Source organism: Cottoperca gobio, chromosome 17 (assembly GCF_900634415.1).
Source record: "Cottoperca gobio chromosome 17, fCotGob3.1, whole genome shotgun sequence".
In the NCBI taxonomy this organism is placed as follows: domain Eukaryota; kingdom Metazoa; phylum Chordata; class Actinopteri; order Perciformes; family Bovichtidae; genus Cottoperca; species Cottoperca gobio.
The window spans coordinates 3408197-3422700 of record NC_041371.1 but is presented as its reverse complement, the minus strand read 5'-3'; the positions used below and the strand labels follow the sequence as shown (position 1 = coordinate 3422700).

At 44.1% G+C, this 14504-nt stretch overlaps 1 protein-coding gene and 6 non-coding genes across 7 annotated transcripts in view; 1 reads left to right on the top strand and 6 right to left on the bottom strand.

Moving 5' to 3' along the window:
- The window catches only part of LOC115022299 (contactin-associated protein-like 4), a 77658-nt gene that overhangs the window by 37521 nt on the left and 25633 nt on the right, over window positions 1-14504 (top strand). The window contains exons 5-10 of the mRNA XM_029453269.1: window positions 2609-2815; window positions 6865-7040; window positions 7146-7274; window positions 8696-8963; window positions 9100-9243; window positions 10443-10614. Coding sequence (XP_029309129.1) covers window positions 2609-2815; window positions 6865-7040; window positions 7146-7274; window positions 8696-8963; window positions 9100-9243; window positions 10443-10614 — 1096 coding nt within the window. The remainder of the gene's footprint in view (window positions 1-2608; window positions 2816-6864; window positions 7041-7145; window positions 7275-8695; window positions 8964-9099; window positions 9244-10442; window positions 10615-14504) is intronic.
- On the bottom strand, window positions 10695-10777 carry trnal-uaa (transfer RNA leucine (anticodon UAA)). Its single transcript has one exon. It is a non-coding gene; the product is annotated as a tRNA-Leu (tRNA).
- Window positions 11277-11359, bottom strand: trnal-uaa (transfer RNA leucine (anticodon UAA)). Its single transcript has one exon. It is a non-coding gene; the product is annotated as a tRNA-Leu (tRNA).
- trnal-uaa (transfer RNA leucine (anticodon UAA)) lies at window positions 11690-11772 on the bottom strand. The gene has a single exon. It is a non-coding gene; the product is annotated as a tRNA-Leu (tRNA).
- trnal-uaa (transfer RNA leucine (anticodon UAA)) lies at window positions 12107-12189 on the bottom strand. Its single transcript has one exon. It is a non-coding gene; the product is annotated as a tRNA-Leu (tRNA).
- On the bottom strand, window positions 12690-12772 carry trnal-uaa (transfer RNA leucine (anticodon UAA)). The gene has a single exon. It is a non-coding gene; the product is annotated as a tRNA-Leu (tRNA).
- trnal-uaa (transfer RNA leucine (anticodon UAA)) lies at window positions 13105-13187 on the bottom strand. The gene has a single exon. It is a non-coding gene; the product is annotated as a tRNA-Leu (tRNA).

Below are 14504 nucleotides of genomic sequence, written 5' to 3'. Positions count from 1 at the left end.
TGCAAAGTTGGATGCTTTGTTGCATTTCATAGCTTCTCTCTTAACGCTCTGAAAATAAAGACAAATATGCCAAAAGAGATCATCTTTAAAAGAGAAAGTGATGTTTATACATCATACTGTAATAAAGTATCTCCCTACATCCATCCACTGTCTACCGCTTATCTGGGGTCGGGTCGCAGGGGCAGCAGCTCCAGTAAGGAACACATCCCGAGGCGTTCCCAGTGAGGAGATATAATCTCTCCCCGAGTCCTGGGTCTTCCCCGGGGTCTCCTCCCAGCTGTGCCTGGAACACCTCCCTAGGGAGGCGCCCAGGTGGTATCCTTACTAGATGAACCACCTCAACTGGCTCCTGAGCCGGCTCTGAGTCTCTCCTGATGGCTGAGCTTCTCACCCGATCTCTGAGGGAGACGCCACCCGCCTGAGAAGAGTCCTCAGTCCTGCTCGAGGCTCCCTGAGGCACAGTGGTGCTTTGAGCTAAATGCTAATCTCAACATGCTAACATGCTCACTGTGACAACGCACATTTTTCAAATTAGCACCAAACACAAAGTAAAGACGAGGCTGATGGGAATGTCATGAGTTAGTATTGAACACGTTGATATGTCGAGCTGACGGTAGCACTACATGACGACCCCTCCAGAGGGGATAATAAAGCAAATGTCTTTACTTTCATTCAATACCTGCATATCATGCAAGTTTGCCGTGAACTCATGTGGCCTGAAAAACATGAATATACTCCAAATACTTTATTTATTTCTAACCTCCCGGCACTAATTCATCATATTAGTTCATCGAGTGGAAAGATGATTTATGATTTAAAAACATTTTGTGTCCCTTAAAGCTGCTGTCCCCTCTGGAAGAAGATGGATTATGAGAAACATTTAAAAGATGGATTTTGATAAATGGCCTGTAGTGGTTTTAAGAAGATTCTCAAGTTATTTAAGGACACAGCAGATATATTAGTGTAATATTTGTCGGCCGGCGTGACAGGAGACTTGAGGTTTTCCTAATGTAGCGTGCACAGCTGAGTCCTCTTCGGAAAACAAATACAATTTACTGAAAGGAGCTGAAGTATAGCTGTTAGTAGCAAACCGTTTACCACAGTGGGGGATGTATTGTGTGTCTGTTGAGACACAACAAAACATTTCAGAATGTGTCTTTGCAGGTATCGGTAAGATTTCAGACAAAGAAGTACAAAAGAAAGCATCAGGGTTTCCATAACAGTCACAGGTGTTCGCGTACTGCGACACAAACTGAACAAACCCCGCAGACATCACACTGCTGATGTGCAACCAATCAGCAAACTAATCATTAAAGTATTATGGACATGTAAAGCTCATTTAAATGGTAGAAAGAGGACAAAGTAAAGGTCGTGAAAAGTATTTTGATATACTGTCCCTTGTTTAGTTTTCCGCTCAGTAAACGCGTGTAGAGATCGAGCTTTTATTCTGAAGGATTTTAGACGCTACTTTTAGTGACTAAACTAAAATATTTCTCAGGATAATGGCCGACATTTTGTCTCTTTTTCTTTCCTGTCTGAAAAGAAGTTTTGACAGTTTAAGCAGCTACAATGAATATGATTTATTTTTATGCTTTTTGCTTTATTAGTGTCGCTGAATATAGACAGGAATGGGGTGAATGGGGGTCCAGCATGCAGCAAAGGGAAGGGGATTTATTCCCCTCAGCCTCCGTACATGGGACGCCTGTTCCGACTGCTTGTATGTCTCCTCAGTGTCCTTCAGCTCATCAAGAGGTTAATAACTTGTCAGTCGCTGTACTGAGCACAAAGCAAAGGCACACCTGTTTAATGTAACTACCACATACTGTTGCATATAAATAATAACATCAAATAATATTGTAGGATGAAATGTGGACTAGGACTGAATGCCTTGTTAGTATATACAGCAGTGGAGTAGAGTAATGTTTGCAGCGTTACGCACTAAAGGATGGCTCAGGGCTCGTCTTGCTGCTCTGTAATCAGCAGGAAATACACTGTACAATCCAATAAGAGCATTACTGCAAGCAAAGTGGTTGTGCGATTGTGTGCAATTCCTGGCGTTAGTGAGTCAAAGAATTGCCATGGTCATTAAAAAACGTTCAGTCAGAGAAACCAGTCGCACGGCTGAAAAGGAAATTGATGCTGAACTTAACTGCTGCTCTTAAACGATTCAGTATTTACTGTCCGTTCTTTACAGCCGGCACACTCGACACAGACCGCTCTCCTCACCTGACCTCACCTGACCTCACCTCAGCCTCAATCCCAAACAAGCAAGCGAGACACTTGGGGGGAAATGTACTGATGAAAAGCGTGCAGATTCAGTCGCATCCTCGGCTGCAACCGCAATATCACAGCGACAGGCAGAATTCCTGCCCAGACGTAGAGGATTTCTGTGTTTTGTGGTGAAGCAGGGACATTATTTAAGAAATGTACAGCAACTCTGACAATTATCTGTTGTGGACTTGAATACTCTGAAGACGACAGTATGGTCCTGCACACAGAGAGACATCGAACAGATAACACAAATGAAGGGTTAAGTTGGCCTCACGTCAGGTTTGAATGTTTAATGTCACAAAGCTGTGACTCCCCTGCATCTCATTTTGTCTCTCAGCCTCTGACGTGGTGAGTTTGGACGGCGGCAGCAGCAGTCTGGTGTACAGGTTGAGTCCCGGGCCGAGGCGTACGTCCAGAGAGGTCGTCTCTCTGAAGTTTAAAACCCTGAGGAATTCTGGGACGCTGCTGCACGCAGAGGGAGAGGGAGGACTCGGCCTCAGTCTGGAGTTAGAGAGAGGAAAGCTCCAGCTGCTGCTCAGACAAGGTACGACACACGAGATGCTCATATCTTCTGACAAATACTGAGTGCTGACATCCTCTCACACATACTGATGCAGTAAAGTGGAGTATAATACAAACGACTGTGGAGCACACGCAGGCTGCCGCCTGATTGGTTTAAAACGTCCTCACGCTCTGCTGCTGCATCTCGGTCTAGTTGCAGCCATGATGGATGGGATCCGCTCACTGTAGCATGTGTTAGGGCCGGACCCTGCAAGACTTGCAGTCTGTACAGTGTGTGTGTGTGTGTGTGTGTGTGTGTGTGTGTGTGTGTGTGTGTGTGTGTGTGTGTGTGTGTGTGTATAAACAGGGTTAAACCAGAGGTTGTCAGGCTGCCATGCTGACTCATCACCATATGGCTCACCTCTCGTTTGGCTGCTGAATGTTTTCTCCTTCCATCTTTTTGCCCTCTCTCCATCTCACATCTCCCCAAAGTTGCGCCGCTCTTTTCCTTCTGTCCACTTATCCAATACATATTTCTCACAGATGCTCTTCATCCCACCATCCTGATCTTCCTCGATCTATTCCTCTCTCTCTCATACGTCCGTCCCACCTCTCATCCCTCCTCTTTCTCCTTCATCTCCTCTCGCAGAATGAAACTTTTGAAATCACTTCAATTTAAGGAAAGATGTAACACGTCATTAAAGAAAAGTTTTAAAGAAAATCTATGAAATGATAAGACGCCTTAAACACTGATGAGGCGAATTCACAGAGAATAGATTGCGGCCGCTGATTGCAACATGAATTTTGCATCACTCACAACCACTAACTGCCGCGTGTCAAGGTCCGATTCTCAAGAGATATTGCGTTAATTATATTACAGCACGAACACGGCCATAAAGTTTTTGCATCTGATTGCAGTTACCACAGATCCTGACCGACGAGGTGCAGACAAGCTCCTCAAAACTGCAGCCAAGGAATTTAAAAGTGACAGAGAGGAACTTAATATGCTTAAGTGATTTAATATGCCGACTCTCTATTAGTGTGGCTGTTAGTGCTGGTCTTTGTGAATTGGATTGAGGCTAATTTGCAAAGAAAGGGGACAATTGTGCGACAAATGTCTGCATATTAACTCATTCAAATATGTGCAAAAAGCCCAGTAGCACCAAGACGGTATTTGCTTGCCAGCACATTTAGGGGTGCATATCGCCCTCTTTGTTTTGCAGGTGCTTTGAGATTTACAGTTTCTTTTTGTCTAATTTGTGCAGGTTTATTAATCCTTAGGTGAACTCGCCCCTCAGTGCATGCACAGAAACACCTTCTCAAAAGACCCAGACATCTTAGGAGCATCTGTATCATCCTAACAAGTGGTCTCTGCGTCACACTTCCACTGTAACACTGAACTCACTCTGTGATTTAAATGAAGACGGTTTCTGTGTGATCTCTTAAAGCAGACTCATGTTAAAGACTCACCATGAAGAGAGACCGCAGCTCAGTGGAGGAAAGTAAAGCCATTGAAATGATAGAGGAGAGATTGAGAGGTGCTTCTGCTGCGACTCTTCCTTCTTCTCTTCTTCGCTGGTTTTTCCCCACAGATCTCACGTTGCTATATTTCTTCCACATCAGAAGAGATCATTTGCCTTTTTCAGCTGCACACATTCATCTCTCTCTGTCCCTGACACGAACACACATCCCTTTGATATTCCCATCAAATATTTTCTATTTTCCTCTTTCTTAATCGTTGTGTATCTCTTTCTTTTGAATATGCCCACGCGCCTCCTTTCCCTCTTTCAGTGCCCTTCAACTCTCTGTTTTATATTTCCCACTGTGTTCCTCCCTCTCGTTCTCTCTACACGGCTTTGCAGGTTACATATCTGCTGTGTGCATTGAGCCTGAGCTCATGCATGGTCCTGCTCTGCTCTGTGAGCACGGACACCTCCAGGTCTGAACCCCGGGACAGATGCACTTTGCTTCATAAGGAACAAAACACTGATAGTTAGAAACTTAATGTTAAATCAATCTGTCTTCAGATATTTCACTGTACAGCTCCCATTCTCCCTATGAAAGCATTTTCTTTCACTAATTGTGTTGCATTTGGACACCATACCTTTTAAAGAGCCTTTGTTTAACATAATTCAGGACACCAACTAGTGAGATTACACTTGATACTGCAACGTGGAGGTAATGTAGTGCAGCTAAAGCAAATCTCTGTCACATTCAAAGGTTCATTTCAAGTCACAGGGAATAGATTTGATGAAGATATGTGGTATGACTTGAAATGAGCACGTTTTGAACACAGCTTCCTGAAATATGCAACTGTCTACAAAATGTTACACGTCTAAGTTATTAAGACCAAGTTGAAATGCTGTGTTTGAAGTGAAAAACAAGCCATGCAGCTGCAGAATCATGAATGCAAAAGAAGCTCGTTGTGAGAAATAGCAGCTGGCATTGTGACTCCAGTCATTTATTACTTTATTGGCACATCTTGTCTCGTACACATTTCAACTGCATTATCAATTCTTTTCTTGCCTGCCTCAACAAATAAATAATAATTGACATTTTAATGATACATGAAACCATGACAGCTCATTAGAGCGGAGTGGTTTTATGTTACTATATTAAGTGTTTGGAGAAGTAATTGTTTTTTGGTGCTCTGACGCAGAAAACTAAACAAAGTTTACATATATCATAAAGAAACTCACGTTATCTACTGTAACAAAGGTCTCCAAGTCCAAAACTAGACGGACAGATATGATTTTATTATAAGAAAGAGGATTCTGTGTTTATTTGCACATTGATTCCTCTTTCCAGTCATCCCCACAGTAATCAGATCATCCCTCCTCCTCCTCCTCCTCCTCCTCCTCTTCCTCTCTCCTCCACCTCCAACAACATAATATGTGTTGCACTAATCAATGCCATTTAATACATCTGATTTATATTATCTCTCGTATTGATCTCTCTCCACTCGTTCAGACTACAATCACAATAGAAGTGTTGAGACGACGGGCTTCCTCTGTTTCAGGAGGTCGTCATAACTTTCTCTCTGATGAAGTTGTTTTTCTCATCGATTCCATCGGCTGCAGACAAATAAACCCTCTCACAGAACGGGCTGCAATATCAAAAGTACATTTGTCCATCATCATCGTCATCATCAAAGTGTGTCTGTTTCTCTCTTTGAAGTTGGAATCGTCTCTCCCTAAAGAACATCTAATGCATTTTTAATGGCCGACTGTATTCAGCTCCGACTCTCAGCACAAACACAAAGTTTCTCTTCCAGTACTTTGGGGCGATGGATCCACTTATTTGGACCTGCTTGTGCTCTAAGAACTTTTCAGACATTATCACATATTTGTCTTCAGTTGTGCAGATATCCTGCAGCCCCCGATGAGATGAGAGAGGGCGCCCTCACTGTGAGGCTCTCTGTGGGAGGCGAAGAGAAATGTTTAGACACAATATGGAGGCTGGGATGTTGTAGCTCCCTCGACTCTGGGTCAGAGAGTCAGAGAGTAAGGAAGAAGACAACACATTTCATTTAGATTAGCTGCTCTCACGCTTAACATAGACCTGGAAACTAAAGAAGTTTATTTTAATCTTATGCGTGTGGTTTCATCACACTTCCATTTCTAATTTAGAGTTTTCAGATGTTGCAAAATAAAGAGTGACAACGTGTTAAAAGACTTTCCATTTCTCACTCTGTGAGTCGTCGTCACTAACACTCAATGTGTCTGCTTCTTCTTCTCTGCCTGCACCTCCGTGTTTTCACCCTTTCATCTGCTTGCTTCCCTTCACTTCATCTTCCTCCCTTTGACACCTTTCCTCCTCCTCACCTTCATCTTTCTTGTTCCCTTCTTCATCACTCCTCTTTCCCTTTGTCTTACTTCTTTCCCCTGATCTTCCTCCTCCTCTTCGTCCTTGTTGTCCTCCTTCTTCTTATCGTCCTGTATGCCCTCTTGTTCCTCACTTCTGTCCCATCTTCATCCTCCCTTTTTTCCTTGTCTTTGTCACCTCCCTCTTCCTCCTCACCCGCTCTTTTATCTTTCTCCTTATCTACCCCACCCTTACTTTCCTGCTCCCTCTCCTCCTCCTCTCTTCCAGGTCGGACTTCTTCCTCTGAACCCCGGCGTCTCTCTTCCCTCGGCAGCCTGCTGGATGATCAGCATTGGCACCATTTATCTGTGGAGCGCCGCAGCTCTCACCTCAACCTCACCGTGGACAAACACACAGAGAGGATTCAAATCCCGGCAGAGTTCAGCCACTGGGACATCAAGCAGGTGGGACAGGGGGGGGGCTGCTCTGACACAGACACACGCCTACATAAATATAACTATATGCATAATGCATTTTCACAGCAAATGTTTGTTTTCGTCCCCATGCAGCTGAGTGTGGGGGCTTTCCAGGACCTCGTCTCTAAGAGGAACTTTCAAGGCTGCATTGAAAACCTGCTGTCCAACGGCCTGAACCTGATCGACTTAGCCAAACACAATGACCAGCAAGTCACTGTAACGGTGAGTCTGTTTCACCAAGAACACCTGGTTGCTTCTTTGCTGGTGGTGTTTATATGCTTGTTGTGAGTGAATATGTCAGAACATACTCGCTATCGTCAGATACGTAACAGTATCGATCAGTTAAAAGATGAGTAATTAGCACAAAAGGGTATATCCATTGTAAATACCAGCCTACAAGTCTTTTGTGGCTCCACATAGCGTTGCTTTCTCCCCCTCCAATGTGATGATGACAGATCACGTAATTCATTTGGGGGAAAGCAAAGAGCTTTGATGTTCAGCTCCTCAAACTCTCTGGGCTCTCAGCTTTTAGTTTTGAGAGAGAATAAAGGCATCAATAGCTGGAGCTGCGCCACCTAAAACATCAAATCTGGAGGCTAAATCTGGTCGTCCAAAAGCTGATAGAAGATTCTATTTGGTGTTATCTTCGACTTACTTATTACAAGAGGTGCTAACAAACACCACGGGGACACGAGGTTCATCTGAAGCTCCTCCAATGCTCACCAGGTGTGTTCCTACATTTGACATGTGGAGGTTGTTGCTGGTCAGTGAAGCTGACGAGCGGTAATGAGGACAGAGATTGTTGAGAGGACAGAGGAGACGATGGTCTTTGTCCTTTTCATTAAGACGTATCGATGTTTCTACAATAAGTGGACCGAGCTCAGTGGAGAGAAACTGTAAACCATCTCTAATGAACACTCTCTGGTTACAGTAAAGAGAAAGAAAGGTTAAGAGATTCACACGCGCGGCTGAAGATTTAATAGAGGCTATTAGTTATAGTCCTTTTTAAACTAGAGACCACTTTTGCCATTCTTATCGGTATGATAACGAAATGAAGTAGAGCCTTAAATGATGTTTGCGTGTGTAAGTGTGTGAGGGGGATTTGGAGTGTGGCTGCTTTTTAGTTAATGGCTTTTTGGGGATTTTATTGCTCACTTTTTACTTTATATTTTGCAGTGGTGCTGCATCCTCCACCATGTACGCCCGTGTATCACTTTAACAGCTCCACAAAGGGCTTTTAGATGTCATCTGTGTTTCCGGAGCATTATAAAGATAGCAGGCGGATATTCCCAGCAGAGAGCTGCGACTGTAACATATTTCTGCTGCAGCCTTAGCAATGAACCTGGTGTCATTACCACTACTCAAAACAATGGACCGCAACGGAAAGGTCTATGTAGTCCTGTTCACACACAGACCCACCTCCCACCACCTCCAAGCTGGGTGACATTGGAATTTTTTAGTTTGCATTCATGGCTTTTATTCTCAAGGAGACTTGCTGATGAGATGATTGTGACAGGAGGTCACATGGGCACGCCCGCTGCAGCTGATTAATATTCATGTTTGATGTTGTTTTATCTCTCTAGTAGTCATTTTTTCTACCCTCCCTCGTCTCTCTCTCTCCACTCTGCATGTTTCTCTCTCAGGGCAATGTGACCTTTTCTTGTGCTGAGTCGGTTTCCGTCGCCGTGACGTTCCCCGGCCCCCAGAGCTTCCTCCAGTTGCCTGGGGCGACGGCGTCCTCGTCAGGGGGCGTGTCCGTCGGGTTCCAGTTCAGGACGTGGAACAAGGCGGGGCTTCTGCTCACCTTTGACCTGCCTCAGGAAGGGGGCGTGGTCTGGCTCTTCCTGAGTGAGGCCAGACTCCGGCTGCAGATCCATAAACACGGCCGGGCGCTGCTGGAGCTCAGTGCAGGTCGGTCTCACTGATAAATAAAACACATTTCCAATCCCTAAAATGTGTTAGCCTTAATAAACATCCTACCTATAACTAGGTTATTGATTTATGTTAAATGATTACGATTATTAGTAATATTATTACGGTTTCCCAGGTTCTGCTCTGAATGACGGTCAGTGGCATTCAGTGGAGCTGAACTCCAGACGAGGTCGTCTGACCGTCGCTGTCGATGAAGGAGAAGGAGGCGTCGCTCACGCCAGCCACTCCGTCACCGTAGGAAGTCAACTCTTCTTCGGTGGTAAGAGGGAAACAAATAATCTTAAAGTCTGTTGTTAACTGCAGAGGGTGCAAATCACTGGGCTGTATATATATACATATATACATCGCTGCAGTAAATACGGTAATCCACTCTTTGACTCGAGGGTTTATATGAACGTGTCATATTTTCCCTGTGCATTAATATTTGAACGTTGTGGACATGTTTCATGTGTTGTACAGCGTTGCTGTCGATACTCACCCCTACAGTCGTGTGTGCTCTGAGACAAATTTAGCTGGTGGCTGTTTTATAATGAAAGTCATAAGTCTGCTTTATCTTTCCCTCTCTTGTTTCTCCTCTCATTTTTCTCTTTACTCCGTCTCTCCATCACGCTGTCCTCCCTCTCTTTCTCTCTCAGCGTTCGCTTCCTGTTTTCTGTCCTCTCTTCTTTCTCTCCTTCCCCTTCTGTTTCGTTCTCCGCCGGCTTCCTCACTGCCTCCTTCTTTTAAATCTCTTTTGTCCTCTCTTTGCTCGGCCGTGTTGCAGTCCAGTCGTGTTCTTTAACTGCCTTAGGCTTTTTATCATCCTGCACGAACACACTCACACATTTACACTATCTGCTTTTCCACATTAAATTGACTACTAAGAAAAAGATACCCGTATTCATTTAATCAAGGCTTGGCCTCTATTTCCCTCCACTTAAACATATACAAATAGCAGCTCAACTCAGCTTTGTGGTAGAACACATTTACCACAGTTGCACATAATAATGCTCTTGAGTAAATCACACACCTATAGAAGATTGTACACGATGCACATTAACCCCCCCCCTCCATTGACACTCACAGTAACTGTCCCAGTATTCTACTTTTGCGTAAATAGTTTGTGTATAGAGCTCAACAGTGATTTTCTGGAAGTGAAAATCACATTTATATTCTGAATAGACGATTTTGATTATTATCCATAATGGCGTAAGCATCCAAGGTCCATCCATCTGATTGGTGGAGCTCGCTGTTACCATGCATGTGCACCGTTCTTCTTCACTGTCTGCTCCCGGATTTCAAAACCGAACCAACATGGCAGCTCGTTTGGAAACCTTCTGTTATATTACGAAGAAATAATCCAAAACACTTGCTGTATGGTGATGATTCATGATTCATCATTGTTTGTATCCCTGCAGTCATGTGACTCTCCTCACAGTGTTCCTGTTGGCTGTAACTGCTTTCTTCTCCTTGCTGCAGGTTGTCCCGCTGAAGAGGACAATCAGGAATGCAAAAATCCCTTCAACATCTTTCAGGGCTGCTTGCGTCTGCTCAGTGTGGAGAACCAGCCAGTGGACCTGATTATGGTGCAGCAAAGACTGCTGGGAAATTACAGCCACCTGCAGATCGACATGTGTGGCATCATTGACAGGTCAGAACCACTGCAACCAACCTCACAGGTGTTGACATTGACATTTCGAGTTAATATAAGTTAATATTAATGCATCTGTATACCAGGAGTGGGGTTTGAACCCACGAGGGCATTCACCCATTGGATCTTAAGTCCAACGCCTTAACCACTCGGCCATCCTGGTTATCATTTCATCTATAATACTTCGTAAATTCGCAAAATCTGTGGGCCAATAATTACCCAGCGCTACCATTTCTCAGCTTGTACATCCTTGATGACTTTCCTTGCCTTCTCTCCTCACGTCTTAGTTCCGTTCACGGGAGATGCGAGGCGAGGAAGACACACGACAGTCCATGTTAGGAATGTTAGGGTTGTAATATGAGTCCTAGTAAACTTCATAAATTGGGGAAACAAGTGTTTCTTAGTCCCGTCCACAGGAGATTCGAGGGGAGTAAGAGACACAATGAGAAAAGAGTCCGCTCCTATAGGGTTGTTTATTCCAGGACTGGTGGTCGAACCCAATGGATCTTAAGTCCAACATCTGAACCACTCAACCATTCTGGTGTACGACTTAGTTTTGGGGACGTGATCACATCGCAAATAATGATGAAGCGTCAGAAACATGTCATGTTCTTTTAAGTACTCAATATTTCATGAAGCAAATGAAATGAACACAAGTTAAATACCAGGAGTGGGGTTTGAACCCACGAGGGCAGTCGCCCATTGGATCTTAAGTCCAACGCCTTAACCACTCGGCCATCCTGGTTATCATTTCATCTATAATACTTCATAAATTCGCAAAATCTGTGCTGGTTCGGACGATAGTTCCCCAGCACTTTCCCATTTCCCAGTTTGTATGTGAGATGAGAGAGGAGTCGAGGTCAACAGTCATGTAACAAAATGTGACATCGTTGCCTCTGAGCTGTCATTTTATGTGATCTCACGGCTAATCATGACCGTGGAAGTCAACAATCGCAAAAACACAGGTGTGCCACTTTAACACACAATACTACGCTGTTTGTCCCATGCCCTAACAGTCAATGTTAGTTTGTGCGTCAGAAACATGACATGACAAGTCAAATCAACACTAATATAATACCAGGAGTGGGGTTTGAACCCACGAGGGCAGTCGCCCATTGGATCTTAAGTCCAACGCCTTAACCACTCGGCCATCCTGGTTTTCATTTCATCTATAATACTTCATAAATTCGCAAAATCTGTGCTGGTTCGGACGATAGTTCCCCAGCACTTTCCCATTTCCCAGTTTGTATGTGAGATGAGAGAGGAGTCGAGGTCAACAGTCATGTAACAAAATGTGACATCGTTGCCTCTGAGCCGTCATTTTATGTGATCTCACGGCTAATCATGACCGTGGAAGTCAACAATCGCAAAAACACAGGTGTGCCACTTTAACACACAATACTACGCTGTTTGTCCCATGCCCTAACAGTCAATGTTAGTTTGTTTATGCGTCAGAAACATGACATGACAAGTCAAATAAACACTAATATAATACCAGGAGTGGGGTTTGAACCCACGAGGGCATTCACCCATTGGATCTTAAGTCCAACGCCTTAACCACTCGGCCATCCTGGTTATCATTTCATCTACAATACTTGATAAATTCGCAAAATCTGTGGGCCAATAGTTACCCAGCTCTACCATTTCTCAGCTTGTACATCCTTGATGACTTTCCTTGCCTCCTCTCCTCGCGTCTTAGTTCCGTGCACGGGAGATGCGATGCGAGGAAGACACACGACAGTCCATGTTAGGAATGTTAGGGTTGTAATATGAGTCCTAGTAAACTTCATAAATTGGGGAAACAAGTGTTTCTTAGTCTCGTCCACAGGAGATTCGAGGGGAGTAAGAGACACAATGAGAAAAGAGTCCGCTCCTATAGGGTTGTTTATTCCAGGACTGGTGGCTCGAACCCAATGGATCTTAAGTCCAACATCTGAACCACTCAACCATTCTGGTGTACGACTTAGTTTTGGGGACGTGATCACATCGCAAATAATGATGAAGCGTCAGAAACATGTCATGTTCTTTTAAATACTCAATATTTCATGAAGCAAATGAAATGAACACAAGTTAAATACCAGGAGTGGGGTTTGAACCCACGAGGGCAGTCGCCCATTGGATCTTAAGTCCAACGCCTTAACCACTCGGCCATCCTGGTTTTCATTTCATCTATAATACTTCATAAATTCGCAAAATCTGTGCATGGTTCGGACGATAGTTCCCCAGCACTTTCCCATTTCCCAGTTTGTATGTGAGATGAGAGAGGAGTCGAGGTCAACAGTCATGTAACAAAATGTGACATCGTTGCCTCTGAGCCGTCATTTTATGTGATCTCACGGCTAATCATGACCGTGGAAGTCAACAATCGCAAAAACACAGGTGTGGCACTTTAACACACAATACTACGCTGTTTGTCCCATGCCCTAACAGTCAATGTTAGTTTGTTGCGTCAGAAACATGACATGACAAGTCAAATCAACACTAATATAATACCAGGAGTGGGGTTTGAACCCACGAGGGCATTCGCCCATTGGATCTTAAGGCCAACGCCTTAACCACTCGGCCATCCTGGTTATCTTTGCATCTATAATTCTTCATAAATTCGCAAAATCTGTGCTCGTTCGGCCGATAGTTCCCCAGCACTTTCCCATTTCCCAGTTTGTACATCCTTGATGACTTCCCTTGGGCACAGCAGCATCATCTATCATTGTGTTGTTATAGCTACCTGTATTTTAGGATTCTTGTCTGCTCCTCAAGATGCGAGACAAACACTTTGAGTTGTGTTCTGTCTCTGTTCTGTGATCCAACTTTATACGAGACACAATTGTTGCCAAAGTGAAATGTAATTTTTCTTTCCTTTGACTTTTTGGCAGAGTCATTTGTTTGTGAGGTGAAGCGGTGTGGAGTGTTCGATCCAGGAAAATAAGAAACAAACACACACACGGAATTGAAAGCATGCACTCACGCTCACACTATTTCCATTAAGGAATGGAGAATTATGGTTCAGTGGAGACCTGAGATGTGAAATAATCACTGACAGCCCTGTTTGTTTTATTCCACGTGATATCAGAACAATCGAGACTTCTCCACAACAGGAATCGAGAAATCTTGATTTTTCAGATCAATTGTCATGATTTATAGGCTTTGACCAAGACTGTTTTAATTAGCACCATGATGACATCAGCTGTGTTATATACTCACTGTTAAAGCAGAAATCTTCTAATGCATTACTTTCCTTTCACTTTTATGTCAGGACTTTTCATTCTGGTTTTATTCTTTCTCTTACTTTACTAATACTATTTAGATTTCATTTAGGCATCTGTGAAAGGCTTTAAATGTTCTCTTGTGAGGGGTTAATGCACCGACCGTGAGCTACATGGCAGGGACCTTTATTAAATGTCCTTGCCATGTCCTTCCTTTCCAGTTCTGTCTCTACTGTGCAATCTACTGTAATACAGGCATTAAGGAATAAAGAGAGAGAGACATGAGGGAGGGACAGAGAGACAGACAGAGAGAGAGACATGAGGGAGGGACAGACAGACAGAGAGAGACATGAGGGAGGGACAGAGAGACAGACAGAGAGAGAGACATGAGGGAGGGACAGAGAGACAGACAGAGAGAGAGACATGAGGGAGGGACAGAGAGACAGAGAGAGAGAGACATGAGGGAGGAACAGATAGACAGACAGAGAGAGAGACATGAGGGAGGGACAGAGAGACAGACAGAGAGAGAGACATGAGGGAGGGACAGAGAGACAGACAGAGAGAGAGACAGAGAGAGACATGAGGGAGGGACAGAGAGACAGACAGAGAGAGACATGAGGGAGGGACAGAGAGACAGAGAGAGAGACATGAGGGAGGGACAGAGAGACAGACAGAGAGAGACATGAG